The sequence below is a fragment of the Crinia signifera genome, chromosome 8 (assembly GCF_055691185.1).
Source record: "Crinia signifera chromosome 8, ASM5569118v1, whole genome shotgun sequence".
Taxonomy (NCBI): domain Eukaryota; kingdom Metazoa; phylum Chordata; class Amphibia; order Anura; family Myobatrachidae; genus Crinia; species Crinia signifera.
In genome coordinates, this window is record NC_139224.1 from 55521908 (window position 1) to 55537101 (window position 15194).

A 15194-nucleotide genomic window follows, 5' to 3' on the forward strand; every position below is an offset into this window, starting at 1 on the left:
AGTGGCATCAGCTTTTGTAAAAAGCTGTCAATAAACACAGCCAAAGGTTGCAGCAAAGACCCCCGCCCCGAAATGATGGGACGTCCGGGGGGATTTTCGAGGGTCTTGTGCACCTTTGGTAAGGTATATATAGTGGGACAAATGGGGTAATCCACCGTTAGATATTTGGAAAGCCCCTCAGTAATCCACTGGTTCTGAAGTGCACGCAAAATGGTAACATCAACACGTCTCTTAATGCGGGGAATGGGATTCGTTGGACTACATTCATATGTAACATGATCTGTTAATTGTCTGCAAATTTCTAGCTCGTAATCAGTCTTGTTCTGCAAGACAATAGACCCGCCCTTGTCCGCAGAGACTATGATCAAATTGGTATCAGCCCTCAGTGTGTTAATGGCTTGTCTTTGGGCCGCCGTGAGGTTACTGAAATATTTATCACGTTTGACCGTGTTGACATCATGATGTACCATTCTCTGGTATGTGCGTATACTGGCGTTGGTCGAGGGAGGATCAAAGAGGCTGGGTTTCAGTAGGGACTTGGCAGTAGAGGGATCAATGGGATCATTACTGACCGTTTTGTCTGAGAAAAATTCCCTGAGCCGCATTTTACGACCAAACTTATAGTGGTCAACTTCAAAATTTAAGCTATTGTGTCTGGCGGACGGGACAAATGATAACCCTAATGAGAGCAATGAGGTCTCTCCGGGTGTTAAGACATGTTCAGACAAATTAAAAATTAAGTTTGTGCCCTCCTGCCTTTTGGCCTTGTATCCACCCCTCCTCGGGCGGAGCCGGTGCCTCTGCCTCGACCGCGGCCTGTTGGAGGTATGCCTGTTTGTCCTAAAAAACCAGCACCAGAGTTTTGAGTGCCACTATCAGAATCAGAGTGTGAGGAACCCGAATCAAAATTGCGTCCAGGTCTATTGCGGTTAGGACGGGTATTACGAAAGCCCCTCCTGCCCCTAGATTCACCAGTAAGCCACCTATAGACTTGGTGGTTGGTATAATCGTTAACTCAACAAATGTTCGTTAGACCTAATCCTCCTCGTAATCGAAGAAGTGGGTAGCGAACTCACCAAGATCAGGGAAGAAATTACACACTTTGAGAAAAACAATTTCCCGACATTGCGCACCGATAAAAGTGAAAATTGGTGTGAAAAATTGGGTTCCCAGATCGACACATTCAGGGATGAATTAATTGCGTTCAAACGCAATAAGCTCCAGACGGTAAATAACGATTATACCAACCACCAAGTCTATAGGTGGCTTACTGGTGAATCGTATAACCTTGACAAAGGGGTGTCACATACCCCGAAACGTTGGAAGCTTATTTTGCTGAAAATATATTTTTTCAAAAAATCCCCAGAGTGCCGCTGTTGTCTCTTCACTATCATATATATATATATATATATATATATATATATATACTGTATATATGTGTGTGTGTGTGTGTGTATATACACACACACACACACATACTGGAGACTCCAGTTTTTGGAATCCAGCAGTGCACACACTCTCCTCTGAGTCTATATAATTGACAGAGATTTTGGTCACATAATTTCCTGAGCTAATTTGTGAGCCTTTGAGAAACCAGCATTGGTGGTTTCCTTCATATAAAAGGATTGTTCTCATTGGACCATCTTATATTTTTTGATCATCTGTTTTGATGATCTACACCTCTGACAGCAAAGTGGTGTAAATCTCTCAATCAAACTGATTTATTTCTGCCCCTGATGAAGTCATGCTATTGACGAGATGCGTTGGGAAGCCTACACCAACTTCATGATCACCACTGTCAATATCCTGAAAGGATTCCTTATTACTGTACCTTTTTGATTTTATTGAAAGTCGTATAGACAATTTGTTATTAAATACTTTTTACTAGAGTTGTTTTTCCATTAACTACTTCGTAGCGCCCTCTGAACCTTTCTTTCTTTCATTATTTTTGTTGGATTCCGCCTAACAGGATCCTCAGAGGTTCTGCTCCATTTGAATAGAGTGCGGATTGGGGTCTCATCTATCTATCTATCTATCTATCTATCTATCTATCTATCTATCTATCTATATACAGGATGGGTCATTTCATAGCATCTTACGTGACATGTATATCATAGGTGTGATCATATTGAATGCTGTAGCACTAATACAGCAGCATGGTAGCCTGCAGGTTCTCACCAGGCATTTCTTATCTTTTTCTCTAGGAGAAATTTGCTCTCATGGCGGAGAAGGCCTATGTGATGGAGAGCATGGCTTACCTGACTGCTGGCATGATGGACAGGCCAGGGTTTCCAGATTGCTCTGTTGAAGCGGCAATGGTCAAAGTAGGTTCATCATTATATTGTTTAAGTGGCTCCGTCTCTGGAAGTCTCTTTCCTGCACAGTGCGAGTGGCTCCCACAGTAGAATCCTCCAAAAATAGACTCAAGACTTTCCTGTTCTCACAAGCATTTCACTAATAGCCACTGTGAAGCTTGTTTTGTTTTGTGTTGTGTGCTCTAAAGGCAAATGTAAAGAACTTTGAGTCCTATTGGGAGAAAAGTGATGTATAAATAACGTTGTTGTTATGTGTAGTGGAAGTGTCTGACTTTTGAGATTGCCAGAAATATATATATATATATAATATGCAGGGCTATTTTTCAGCAGGCTCCAGCAGGAACTGAGGCCCTTATTCTAGTTCACTCTTACTGACAAAATATTTCTTAGATGGACAAAACATGTGCACTGCAGGTGAGGGTGGTGTTACTTGTGCAGAGACAATTAGATTTGGGTGGGGTTTTACACCTGCCTCACCTGCAGTGCACATGGTTTTGTCCATCTAAGAAATATTTTGTCAAAAAGAGTGAACTAGAATAAGGGCCTCAGTTCCTGCTGGAGCCTGCTGAAAAATAGCCCTGATAATATGTTTATGTGATCAACACCACCCAGTCTGTTGGTAATCTAGTACAAACTTCAGGAACTAAAGAAAGTATAATCTGTTTTTATTTATTTTTTTGGCAACAGATACAGTGGTTAATTCCAAATGTGCCTACTCAGAGTATATCATGGAGAATTAAGAGAACTCCACCTAGACAGTATTTATCTACAAAGAACCGTCCGTCCCCATCTATGTAGAGGTGGTGTAATTTGGCACAGCTAGAGGATTCTGGCTCCTGCTCCTTGCCCTGTATTGCCCTACAAGGGAGGTGGGAGCCACAACATGGAGTTTTGTTATGACTTCTCCTACATCGCTCAGTGTGTACAGGGGATTGCGCACTCCCGCAGTCGCTAGCAACAGATGCTTGGCTTAATATGCTGCACATCAAGCCAAGTGATATCACTAGCGTCCTGCGGTATGCTAATGAAGGACAGAACATGATCATCCCTCCTTCATTAAAGTCGCTCCAGTGCGTACACACAATCTGGGCTGCCGGGCATTCGTTCCAACGTTGGAAAGTTATAGTTGTGGAGAAATACTAAATATGTCATCTGCTATTTATAGGGCAAGATTTTGGAATTACTGCTCCTATTGGAGTGCCAAGTCTACAAATTGTATTGTGGTTTAGCAAATAAAAAGGCTGGCATGTAGGGCACCGTTTAGTGATCCTTCTTTTCCCTGTCTGCCTTGGTTGGACTACACTGAATTGAAAACAGGACAGGAGCTTTAAATTCTGTTGTACGAACGACTTCTTTTGGAGCTCATAACACATTTGCAAATAAGAATTGATTTCTGTCCTCTCTGTTTCTATGTTATGCTATTGGATGTATAGAAACCCCTATAATATGGCCCCCTTTTATTGATACATCTTTTCATTGTTCTTCTACAGTACTCCTTAGCATGTTTCTATTAACCCTTTGAGTGCCAACATCTGAGAGATGAGCAAAATATCCTCTAAAAATGCCAGCGTCGCTCACATTTGTTATATGAATTCAAATAAAAAAGATTATATTTCAAATATAAGGCAAACATTACGGGTCATTATGATGAATAAATATGTTTGCTTGCCAAATTCCATTGGCACTGGAAGGGTTAATAGTGGCAGCAAGAGGGCATTTAAACTGTTTTCATTATATGTGACCTCTCTTGTATTTAAAGTTTTTAGTGCACATACATGTTCCCACGGAAGTGGAAGGTACATAATCCAAGTGTCGGGCTGGGAACCCTTCTGCGGGACGTCCAATTAGTGGGCATGGGTGGCCGAAGAATCCTCAGGCAAAGTAGAGAACACTCCTGCAGATCTGTTTGCAATCCCCTTATGTATAGATCATCTGATTCATGAGGAAATTATGGCATACTGTGTTAAGGCAATTCAGCAATCTGTAAACTGGATTATTAGTGTCAGGAAAAGCTCTGTGGCTTAGAACACAAATACTTATTTGTAATCGTTTTCAGTTCTGAAATGTTGACAGAATAATTTTTAAAACCAGATTTGATATCTATATAAATCGTCACTTGTCTTTAAAGCTTCAACTAAACCTTTATCTGTCAAGTTATTTGTTTTTTTTTTCTAAAATGTGGTTTGTGTTCGATAATCTCACAGAAGTGACATCTTTCTGTTTACACACAGAATGCTAGAAATCTGTCTTCTGCCTCTTGCTGGCAAAAAGTAAATGACCGGACCGCTCCCGCAAGCAAACGAACACAATCCATAAACAAAAAAATTCTAAAAAGTGTGTTATCACTACAAATTGTGAAGTATCGGTTAAAGCACTATTGAATTAGATTATACAAATCTAGGGTAATGGATTAACTCCAGCACCAGTTCATATGTTAGGATTTCGCCAAGAAAACATTTCAAAAAGTGGCATTTTATGGAGGAGGGTGTAAATAATCTTCCTGTAGCCTTAGTTCTGGTAATGGTGTTTTGGAGACAGTCACAGAAAATAAAGAATTGTATTTGGCTGTTGATGTAGTGCCCCATACACACGGGGCGCGTGAGCCTTTGTGCTGGGCAATCTAGTCAAGCACAGATCACTCAGCACACAGCGATGCACCAGTGATGTGTGCTGAGCGATCTGTCTCTGGTTAGAGAACACTGGCAAAGACCAGATTTATACGGCATGCAGTATAATTTTAGTCAGGTGATAGCGATGAGCGGAACCGTTCATCGCCGGGGCCCATACACAACAAAATGTGCTATATTTCTAAGCGGCTAGTCAGATTGCTCAGAAATGAAGCTTTAATCACCGCATGTGTATGGCCTATAGGATTTGCCCCAGTCTGCAGTTTCATCTTTACCATGACTAATTTGTAAACTGAATCCTGGAGGTGGTGCATGGTTGTGTTATTAGTGTTTGTTGTATTTGCTGCAGGTGTTCAGCTCAGAGGGGGCATGGCAGTGTGTCAGCGAGGCTCTGCAAATCCTCGGCGGTTTGGGATATATGAAGGACTACCCATATGAACGCTATCTTCGGGACAGTCGAATTCTTCTTATATTTGAGGTAAATGTTTTTTCAGGTTTATTTAGCATCATAAAACATGTTCTATTAAAGAAAGGAATGTTAGAGTTGTGTGACTAAATAACAACACAAGGCTCTAGGCATTTTGTGTTTCATGTAGGTGACACGGTTTATAATTGGGGTTTGTTTTCATATATATTGTGGCCTTTATACCGCTGTGTCACGTTTTAATTGGAGACTTTGAATAGAATTGTATAATAACATAATAAATGGAATGTGCCAGTGGTTCTCAAAACCTTCCTCAATGCCACCCTAATGGTTCATCTTTAAAGTATATCCATGCTTAGCCACAGGTGACTTCATGACTCATTCTGAGTTGAGCGCAGTAGAGGAGAGGCATGAAAAAAGTCACTTTTGGGCATATGTAGAATGGGCCTTGTATTGTCACCAATAGTTACCATCTTCCACTGCTTGATTTACAAACTCTGCCATTGAATGGGTGGGTGGAGGGAGGACTAAGGGGTTATTTTGGTTCACTCCTTCTGGCAAATTCCTTCTTAGATGGACAAAACCATATGCACTGCAGGCGGGGCAGATGTTACTTGAGAGAGTTGGATTTGGGTGGGGATTTACTTCAAAGTGAGATCTTTATTGCAGTGTAAAAATAAAGCAGTCAGTATTTTCCCTGCACAGAAATAATATAACTCACCCAAAGGTAACTCTCTCTGCACATGTTACATCTGCCACACCTGCAGTGCACATGGTTTTGTCCATCTAAGAAGGAGTGAACCAGAATGACCCCCTAAGTTCCTAGAAATTGGGGCCTGTTGCTGGGGTTTTAAAGAGAGGAGAGCCAATGGTCTGTGTGTCAACTCGCAGATTTCCTGGACTTGAAGCTCTCACTTCTGTTGACCAGAAGTGCAAGCTGAGGCGTAATCCGTTGCTTATCTGTGGGGAACATCAACGGTCGCAATGTTAATTCCCTCTTGTAACGTCTGACTAGGATCGCAGCTACATGCAGGACAAGTGTCTCTTCTACTGAGGATTCACAGAATTTCAGTGCTGCATTCATGTTACTTTGAACTTCCAGCAATCTCTGAACAAGGCCCTTAATTAGTACCCTAGTCAATTTGATTTAAAAATTCTGTTCTGAGCCATAGATGGCTTTAGAACCTGGAACGTCAGGGTGCCATGAGGACTGCGTTTGGAAACCTTTGGAATATGCGCTGTCAAAGTCTTTGTATTTAGCATCACAAGATATTGATAGAGAGATTTTACCCTGAGTCATTCTGCTTGATGGCTTCTGTGACTCAGTCCTCTAAAGGGAGTTTTGCAGCATTCACGTCCTCTGGAAGATTACAGAAACACTGTACGTCAGCCGTCCTGGTCTTGGATCATATTTCTGCAAAGTCTGCTAAAACAACCAATCCCATTAGTGCTCATACTCCTTTCAAGTTTAATTGTGGTTTTTAATGCAGCTATTTGTACTTTGTAAGATTGGGTTCAACTCCTGGCTAGCAACCCAAAAGGTTTTGTCGCAACTGTTAAGATTTTTGTTTAGGGATATAGTGTATTATATTAAATGTATTTGTGGTTTAGCAAAGCCCGTGAGAATTGTAACAGAATGTTTGGTTCTAGGGAACAAATGAAATCCTGCGGATGTATATTGCTCTTACAGGGATGCAGCACGCTGGAAAAACCATGACCGACAAGATAAAGTAAGTCACTGCCTTTTAACCCTTTGAGTGCCGACGTTGCTGTGACAGGTGTGCAAAATGTCCTCTAATAATGCCAGCATCTTTTATAGCGACTGTTCTGTTTTTGGCGCAATGTTTAACAAAACTCCAATGGGTCTTATTTAGGTGTTGACGCATTTGTTAACCTGAACATATGTAGGAAATGTGCAGCAATATGTGTGTGAATGTATTTTGAGTCCTTCACGTCTGAACAAGCGTCCAGCTCAGAAGCTACACTGTTATTTGCTAATATTGCATTACCCTTTGGACCTCTGCGCATGTGCATACGCCAGGTGCATGTGGCCACGGCGAACAGACTGTTCGCCGGGTGCGCACACCCAAGGCTGCGGGCGTAGAGCTTAGGGCGGCGGCAGATAGTCGCGACCATGGGAACGCCCAGCGTTTCATGGGCGTTCCCATGGTAATTGAGCAGTCACATGGGTGGGCAGCTGACATCACCGGATGTCAGCTGCCCGCCCACTTCCTCCTGAAGGTGCATGCAAATCTAAGTGACCTGAGAGTCTCTTATATATGCGGGCACGTTCCACATCATTCGATGGTTGGCCACCAATGAATGATGTGGGTGTTTAACATAAACATCCATTCTCAGGCCCTGCGTGCGAACACACGCTGCGATGGGTGGAGCAAGGTGTACCACCATTCGCAGGGCGGGGTTAGGTTGACTTGCAAGGGCGAATTCGCATATGAGCAAATCAACCAGAATAACCCCCTTTATGTACACTGTGTAAGGGTCCTATAAAGGGCCTGATTCAGAGTTGATTGCAAATGCAAAATCTTAATCAATGGACAGAACTGTGCTGCACTGCAGGTGGGGCTGATGTACAATGTGCAGTGAGCGATAGATTTGGGTGAGTTATTTTGTTAGTGTGCAGGGTAAATACTGTCTGCTTTATTCTTACAACCCAATTTATTATTTGCACGTGTTACATCTTCCCCACCTGCAGTGCAGCATGGTTTTGTCCATTTGAGGAAGATTTTTTTATTTGCGAACAAGTCTGAATTGGGCCCAAAGTAGGAATATCCTTTCCTGCACTAGTCTGAGTGGAAATGTCAATATAAGTAATGCAGACAGATGTGCGCCACTAATGATTTCTGTACTGTCAGCGGATGGGACCAATCAGAACCGAGCAGCTAGTGCCGCAGAGTCCAAGCATTCGATGTGCGTGTCATTGCACCAGTCCTACAGAGAGAACTGTTCATGAACATTGTATCTGGTGATGCATCCATGCTGTACTCTGCATAGTCTCACCTGCTCCATGTATAAGGGGTATGTACATAAAAACATGTATATATGGTAGGAATGTATACCTACGCATTGATGCAAGATGCAGTGGTGTAGGTTTATCCAGCCCAGAGGCTCAGTATATGTTCCTGAGTTGTACACTAGATACGAACAGGTTTATATTTGCTGCTTGATGGGTCCATCCTCCCTGTTTTCCCCTCCCTTTTAGACACTGCATGTAGAATAGAGAAATCGCTGCCAGCACATTAGCAGACAGAGGTGCTTGTTTTCCAGCATTCTGCATATAGCTTCCATATCAGTGTAATGATTTGTAACTTTTACCAGGCGACTGAAGAGCGGAAGTTTTTCTGTGGCGATGGATTTTATCGGAAGGCGTTTAAGAACCAGTGTTGGAACAAAAATCAATTTAGGATTAACGGGACGTGATGGAGTTGTTCATCCGAGTCTGGAAGTAAGTAGGACACTTTTTTATTGTTCATTACATTATTACTTGGTATATTTGGAATTGATCTGTCCCGTATTAGGATACAATTGCACAAATCAAGTATTGTGAATTAGTATTTAATCACAATTACAATGCTCTCAGTGGTGTATATGTCATTGGCTTGTTTCTGGTTTTCTGCGATTTTATTAAGAATGCTTCTGGATGATATAGTCTGTTGGTGATGCAGTGTGAAGTCTTTTGGGTCTGAACCATTTTTATCTTCATAGGACAGCGCAAAGAAGCTGGAAGTTAGTACGTATAACTTTGGCAATGCCGTGGAAAGTCTGCTGTACAGGTTTGGAAAGGTAAGTAAAGCAGTTCTGGTGTCCTTCCCATCCCATGTGCTCTCATTAGCACATACAGAAAATGATTGAGTGATATCATTTCTGTAGTGTATTTTACTTTGCAATGTCTTTTAGTTCTTTGTATGCGGCTGACGTACTGGACAATTCAGCATCACACCTTTATATTGGAGAAATAGAATTAAACGGGAGAGATCAAGGTGTTCTTGATGATGATTATTTTTTCTCTTTACAGACCATTGTGGATGAGCAGCTTGCACTAAAGAGGGTGGCGGATATTGTTATTAATTTATACGCCATGACCGCTGTGATCTCCAGAGCCAGTCGCTCTATCAGCATTGGTCTTCCCAACCATGATGATGAAGTAAGCACAATGTTATGTCAGTTGTGGGTTTCTTGATCAGGGTTGTTGTAGGCAATAGCTATGCCACTGTATCTGAGTTGTTAAGGATCTAAACAATGTATACTGTATATACACCTAAATCTAGAAAAGCCAATGGTCACGAGTGAAAATCTTTTGTCTGCTTTAGATTTTTGTGTTGAAGACACTGGGGAGGGCATTAATGCAACTAAGAGGGAGTGGGCCAAAAAGTTTAAGACCCACTGGTCTAATGTAAAAACCAAGCTATTAATTAATGTGTATTTACCAGTTATGATGCAATGGTCTCCAGTTTATTCTGCAATCAAATAACTCTTGTTTTTGTCCTTATGCTAGAATTACTTCCTAAAAACGTTACTGTGGGATCCCCCTCTCTTAGCACAACAGTTAGGAGCTAGCAATGTTATGTTGTGCATAACATAGGTTGAATGCAAGAGGAGGGCTCAGTAAGAAATGAGGGATGACGCGAATCGTGAAGTTGGGGGGGGTAAGAGGATGCCCACTCTGCCACCTTGATGGTTATCAGGTCTAATGGAGGGGATGAGAGGCTCCTATAGGAGAGGACAGCAGTGAAAGTGGTGTCAGAGGAGTAGAGCCAGGTTTCAGTGATTGCAAGACTGTGAAGCAGTTGGGAATAATAGGCAATTTGCTGCAGATGGATCTGGCTTTTATTCCGAAATACACTCTATAAAATGATTGGTAGCAGCTGATTGATTTTTATGGGCAACATATCCACTTTTATTGTCAAAGCCAGGAGATTTTAGACCGTGATCCCCACGTGTTTTTCAGGCATACATTATTACTTTCCTTAAAGGTTATATATAATGCAAATAGGCAGCTAATTAATTGAATAATTGTGATAATATTGGATGAAGTACTATCATACGGTGGTTCATCTGCAGAGAATCAAACAGAAGTGGCTAGATAATCCGAATCCTAGAGTATATTTCCACCAGCCTCCCAGCACCACCAGTCATAACCGCCTTATTTGCATTCATCCCCTCTTTGTACTGTTCTTGTTTGCCCAACCACCTTCTGCTCTCTAGTGCACTTGTACCATCTTCCCATATATCACAGGGAAGATGAGGAGGGACACTTATCCCACAAACAAGGCAGGAAGTGGGTGCCCTCTCCCATACACCCTATTGCCCCGTGCATTAGAATGGTGCCCCTAGTTCCTCATTTATAAATTTTGAACAGAATTTGCCCTACCCCCTGTTGATTATCGCGGCTCCCTGTGTCAGTGTATAAACCACTGCACAAGGCAAAGAAGAAAATTATATATTTTTAGATTAGTTGCACTTTTGGTTTTCATACATAAACATAATCTTATTATAGATACGAAAATATATCTTTTTGACTAAAGCGGGTATTACGTTTTGGTAAGAGATGACATTGCGAGAGATAAAGCACCAACCAATCAGCTCTTCATTTTTCAAATGCAGCCTGTAACATGTAAATTAGGAGTGGATTGGCTAGTGTTTTCTCTCTCTCTCCAAGTGAATAGATATTAAGCCACTATACTGACTGTATGAGGTGTAGACTTTCCGTAAGCACCAGAACACTGTTCTCAATGCAAAATAACTTCTGCCGGTTGTATTTAAAATGAACAATGTTCCACTTTGTTATATGTTTCTCTTTCTACTACAACTGTTAACCTAAAACAACCAGTCAGTGCAACTCTTGCTTGTATAATACACTCCTGGATACTGTGAGTTGTATCAGAAAGGGACTCCTCTTGTGTGTATCGCAGGGAGCAAAAGGTACAGGATAATATGGGTGATAGAACAATTATTAATTCCCTATATACAGTAACATGCAGGCTAATCTGTTATTCTCACTGTTCTAGGTGCTGATTGCAAACCTTTTCTGCACCCAGGCGTTCTTCAGTAACACCTTCATGATGGGCCAGCTGGGAAAACGTAAGAGAAATCGGACGACAATGTTACGCAATGAGAGATGAAACAGACTGGTTTCTGTTTTAGCCATGTCAAAATAGTCCATAGAATAACCTGTTTCCTTCAATATATAAAAACCCTGGCTACCCAATTAGCATAACTGTATGGTCCCAGCAGCAGTTCAGTGCTGTTGGATGCCTGATGTCCTGTAAGTGAGAGCAGGAACACACGACAGAGACATGATGTGAGCTTGGAAATCAAAGGCAAAGTGGAAACCAGAGATTTAGAAATTCATAGTGAAAGTGGCAAGGTGTTCTGTCTTCTCAGTAGTGCGGACACATCTCTGTATGAAACAAAGCTTGTACATCCTATTTGTACCCAGTTGCCGAACGTCTAGCCAGCATAGTACCTATTTCATTGTGTGAGAGACCCATATGGAAGAGAAGTGTAGTAGTGCCTCCTTCCTACCTACTTTTATATGTTAATCATTGGCACTGGCTGCATTTTTTTCCTTCTGTTGCAGGGCATACATCTTGTATGTATAGAGGGTAAATTTCTATTGTGTATGATGGGGGGGTGCGTTATAGGATCAAGGTTGACCCTGAAAGATCGACAAGCACAAGTTTGTCATGGGGGGGAAAAAGGACGACATGGAAAATATCAACACGAGTTTTTCATTTTTTGGGGGGGTCAGTTTGTAGATTTGATCACATGGACCCCCAATTAGTGTACCGCGTCCGCTCGCCATGCTTCATACCAGGTTCCTCGCTGCAGTCGGATCACTTTCTCATCCACAGGGACTAAGAGAATGGATGGTAAAGGGAACTGAGCGCAGCGAGGCACCTGGTACAAAGCATGGAGAGTGGACGCGGTACACGAATTGATGGTCCTCATGCTCAAATCCATCATAATGATATCATATTGACACTATTTTTGAATTACATGTTCCAGTATTATGTACAGTATAATAGCAAAAACTCTTTTATCCAATGACTGACTTGGCATTTATCCTAGTATATTGTGTATGGCCAAATCAGCATCACCAAACCGACAGCCAATGAATGGCCATATATGGCCAGTCCAATCCGTGACATAACTGTTGGGCTGATAACCCAAGCGCTCTCCAAAATCTAACTTTTTTTTTTTTTTTGCTTAGATTGTCCAGAAAATCAGGATGACAGTATTCGAAAAATAGCAAAACACGTCCTAGAGAACCGCGCCTACACATGTTCCCACCCCCTGGACAGGACTTTCTAAACACTGAGCCAAAAGGACAGTACTGTACCTGGTGAATTGCTGCAAGAGGACTGCATAGCTTTATTCTGATGTGCTAACAATTTCAGCCTGGTTTGTGGCTAGAATGTAATACAGTAATATATTTTGTACGATCGGTTATTGAGCCACATTACGTTTTTTTACAGTTCTGATACCATAGTTATAACTAATGAGCAAACGTTGTTTTATAAAATCCTGTGTGTTTAAAGCCAGAGCTTGAGATTGTACTTACACTACTGTATAAATAAAGTCATTATCAAAAGAAATGAGTCTAAAAAGAGTCGTTCAACACAGTCACCTCTTGCCAGCACTGTGGTATTGTAGAGTGTGTAGCATATACAATCCGCAATTGGTAGTACATGCTGTGCCAGAAGTACTGGACAACTAGAGTTCTCTCTTCTTAGAGAAGGCTATGGGGGTATCTAATTAGCCATGAAAATCAATGGTAATGTAAAATAATCAAAAACCTCCAATTTTTATTTTTTTTATTTTCTCCCTATCAAATTTTACCCGGTTGTTTCTGGACTAAAAATGTTTCCTCATAGGTTTGCAAAAAGTCGCAGACCTATGTGTTTTCCCACAACAGTTGAGGAACAAAATTACCATATATACTCGAGTATAAGCCTACTATTTCAGAACATTTTTTATGCTGAAAAAGCCCCCTTCGGCTTATACTCGAGTGAGGGTCCCACTTGAGTCAATAAGTTTTCCCAGTTTTTTGTTGTAAAATTAGGTGTATCGGCTTATATTCGGGTCGACTTATACTTGAGTATATACGGTATACTTATCAGGGATTTGGGATGCCTGAGGCAGGCAAAACACAGTCCTCGATAAGTGTCAGCATTGGGACTAATTGGATAGACCAGAGTGGGCCATGTTTTTTTACCCAAATGTCGACACGGTTGACATTGACACAGTTTCAAGTGTACCGCATTCACTCGCTATGCTTCGGGCATGGTGCATCGCTACAATTGGCACACTATTTATTTTATTCTCCCACCATGCCCTGTCGACCTTGCCCATGTAGACCTAATGCTTGTGTTGACCTAATGACCTGTTGACCTTGAACCATGTTGACCTTTACCCATGTCGACCTTACTGCCTGTCAACCTAGTGTTGTCGACCCAGCAGCATTGCGCCAAGGAAGGGTCATATCCTATATCTGTTTTTGCATATTGTCGACCTAGTTACTGTAGACCCAATGACCGTATCCTGCTGTGATTGATGGCCATTTGATCTATGTAGGGATCCCCCTTTGGTCTACCCCAGCTCTTTTAGTGTTACCAAAGAGATGGAGGAAAGCTTACAGACCCCCGATAAGCCGGTACTCCCTCTGTCCCAAGATTCTTATCATAATCCTTCACCAATGACAAATTTTGCTTAAAATGTGATCTCTTCCTGCTAGTATTGATCTTTAGGACAGCACTGACTGGGGGTTAGGGCACCTATACAGTATTTTCTGTTTGGAAGCATGCTAGTGATTGGATATTTGAGGCTTATATCCTGCACACACTATATGCTGCACTATCCATATAGTTAATGAAATCAGCAGTGCCGTGAAAAAAATAACTTGCAGGTAAAACACTGAACAATATATTTAGTGACGTCACCTGGAGCCACGCCGAACATGCGGTCATTGATTTATATTGTCAGATTTGATTTGACTGCATGTTCAGATGATAGGGGCTATCTTTAACAATTCATGTAAGTGTGCATCATTAATGATATAGTGCAGTGGTTCCCAACCCTGGTCCTCAAGGGTGCACATTTTCAGGTCACCCGGCAGGTGCACTCATTATTCAGGCACATTTGAAAAGATCCACAGGTGGAGCTAATTATAGCACTTGTGATTCTGTGTGGAGACCTGCAAAACATGCACTGTGTGGGGGTACTTGAGGACCAGGGTTGGGAACCACTGATATAGTGGATACACACTGAATGACCTGCACAATGATATCGTTACATACAGTATATTGTGGGTAACGTTTATGAAAATAGTATAGTGTGTACTCCGCTTTACACAAACTGGAAGATGAGCTTTGTCACTACACTGGTGTTAGAGGAACAGAAAGCAGTAAACCACTGCTCCAAGGGATTATGCATCAGAGCTCTGGTGGGAAGGTTTGTTTAGTAATCTCTTTAGGACAGATTCAGTAAGACAGGGGCAGCTGGTAGAGCTACTTCTGGCGTCTACGTGATATGTATCTTGCTGACTTTCTGCTTGCAGCCTATGGAGTTCCAAGCAGAAATCGGCAACTGTAACTGCCCGCTATTCATCAAATTTAATGTTCCTTGTACGGGGAATATGTCTGCTTATTATTTGATGATTTAAGTGTTTAATCCAGTGTGTTCATGTTGTCAATAAAGTTAATTTGTACGCTCCTGTTTGTGATTAAGGTTGATTCTAAACTTATAGAGGAATTAAGGGTCGTATATCAGACTGCCTATTGACTGAGCTGTAGAAGAGCTAATGGTAAC

The 15194-nt window shown here is 41.7% G+C and overlaps 1 protein-coding gene across 1 annotated transcript in view; it reads left to right on the forward strand.

The window, feature by feature from the left end:
* Nucleotides 1–13160, forward strand: part of ACAD9 (acyl-CoA dehydrogenase family member 9) — a 74931-nt gene extending 61771 nt beyond the window's left edge. The window contains exons 11-18 of the mRNA XM_083156431.1: nucleotides 2205–2324; nucleotides 5292–5420; nucleotides 7017–7096; nucleotides 8703–8829; nucleotides 9090–9167; nucleotides 9400–9528; nucleotides 11393–11465; nucleotides 12598–13160. Of these exons, the coding sequence (XP_083012557.1) occupies nucleotides 2205–2324; nucleotides 5292–5420; nucleotides 7017–7096; nucleotides 8703–8829; nucleotides 9090–9167; nucleotides 9400–9528; nucleotides 11393–11465; nucleotides 12598–12698 (837 nt within the window). The 3' untranslated portion in view covers nucleotides 12699–13160. The remainder of the gene's footprint in view (nucleotides 1–2204; nucleotides 2325–5291; nucleotides 5421–7016; nucleotides 7097–8702; nucleotides 8830–9089; nucleotides 9168–9399; nucleotides 9529–11392; nucleotides 11466–12597) is intronic.
* Nucleotides 13161–15194: the final 2034 nt, after the last annotated feature.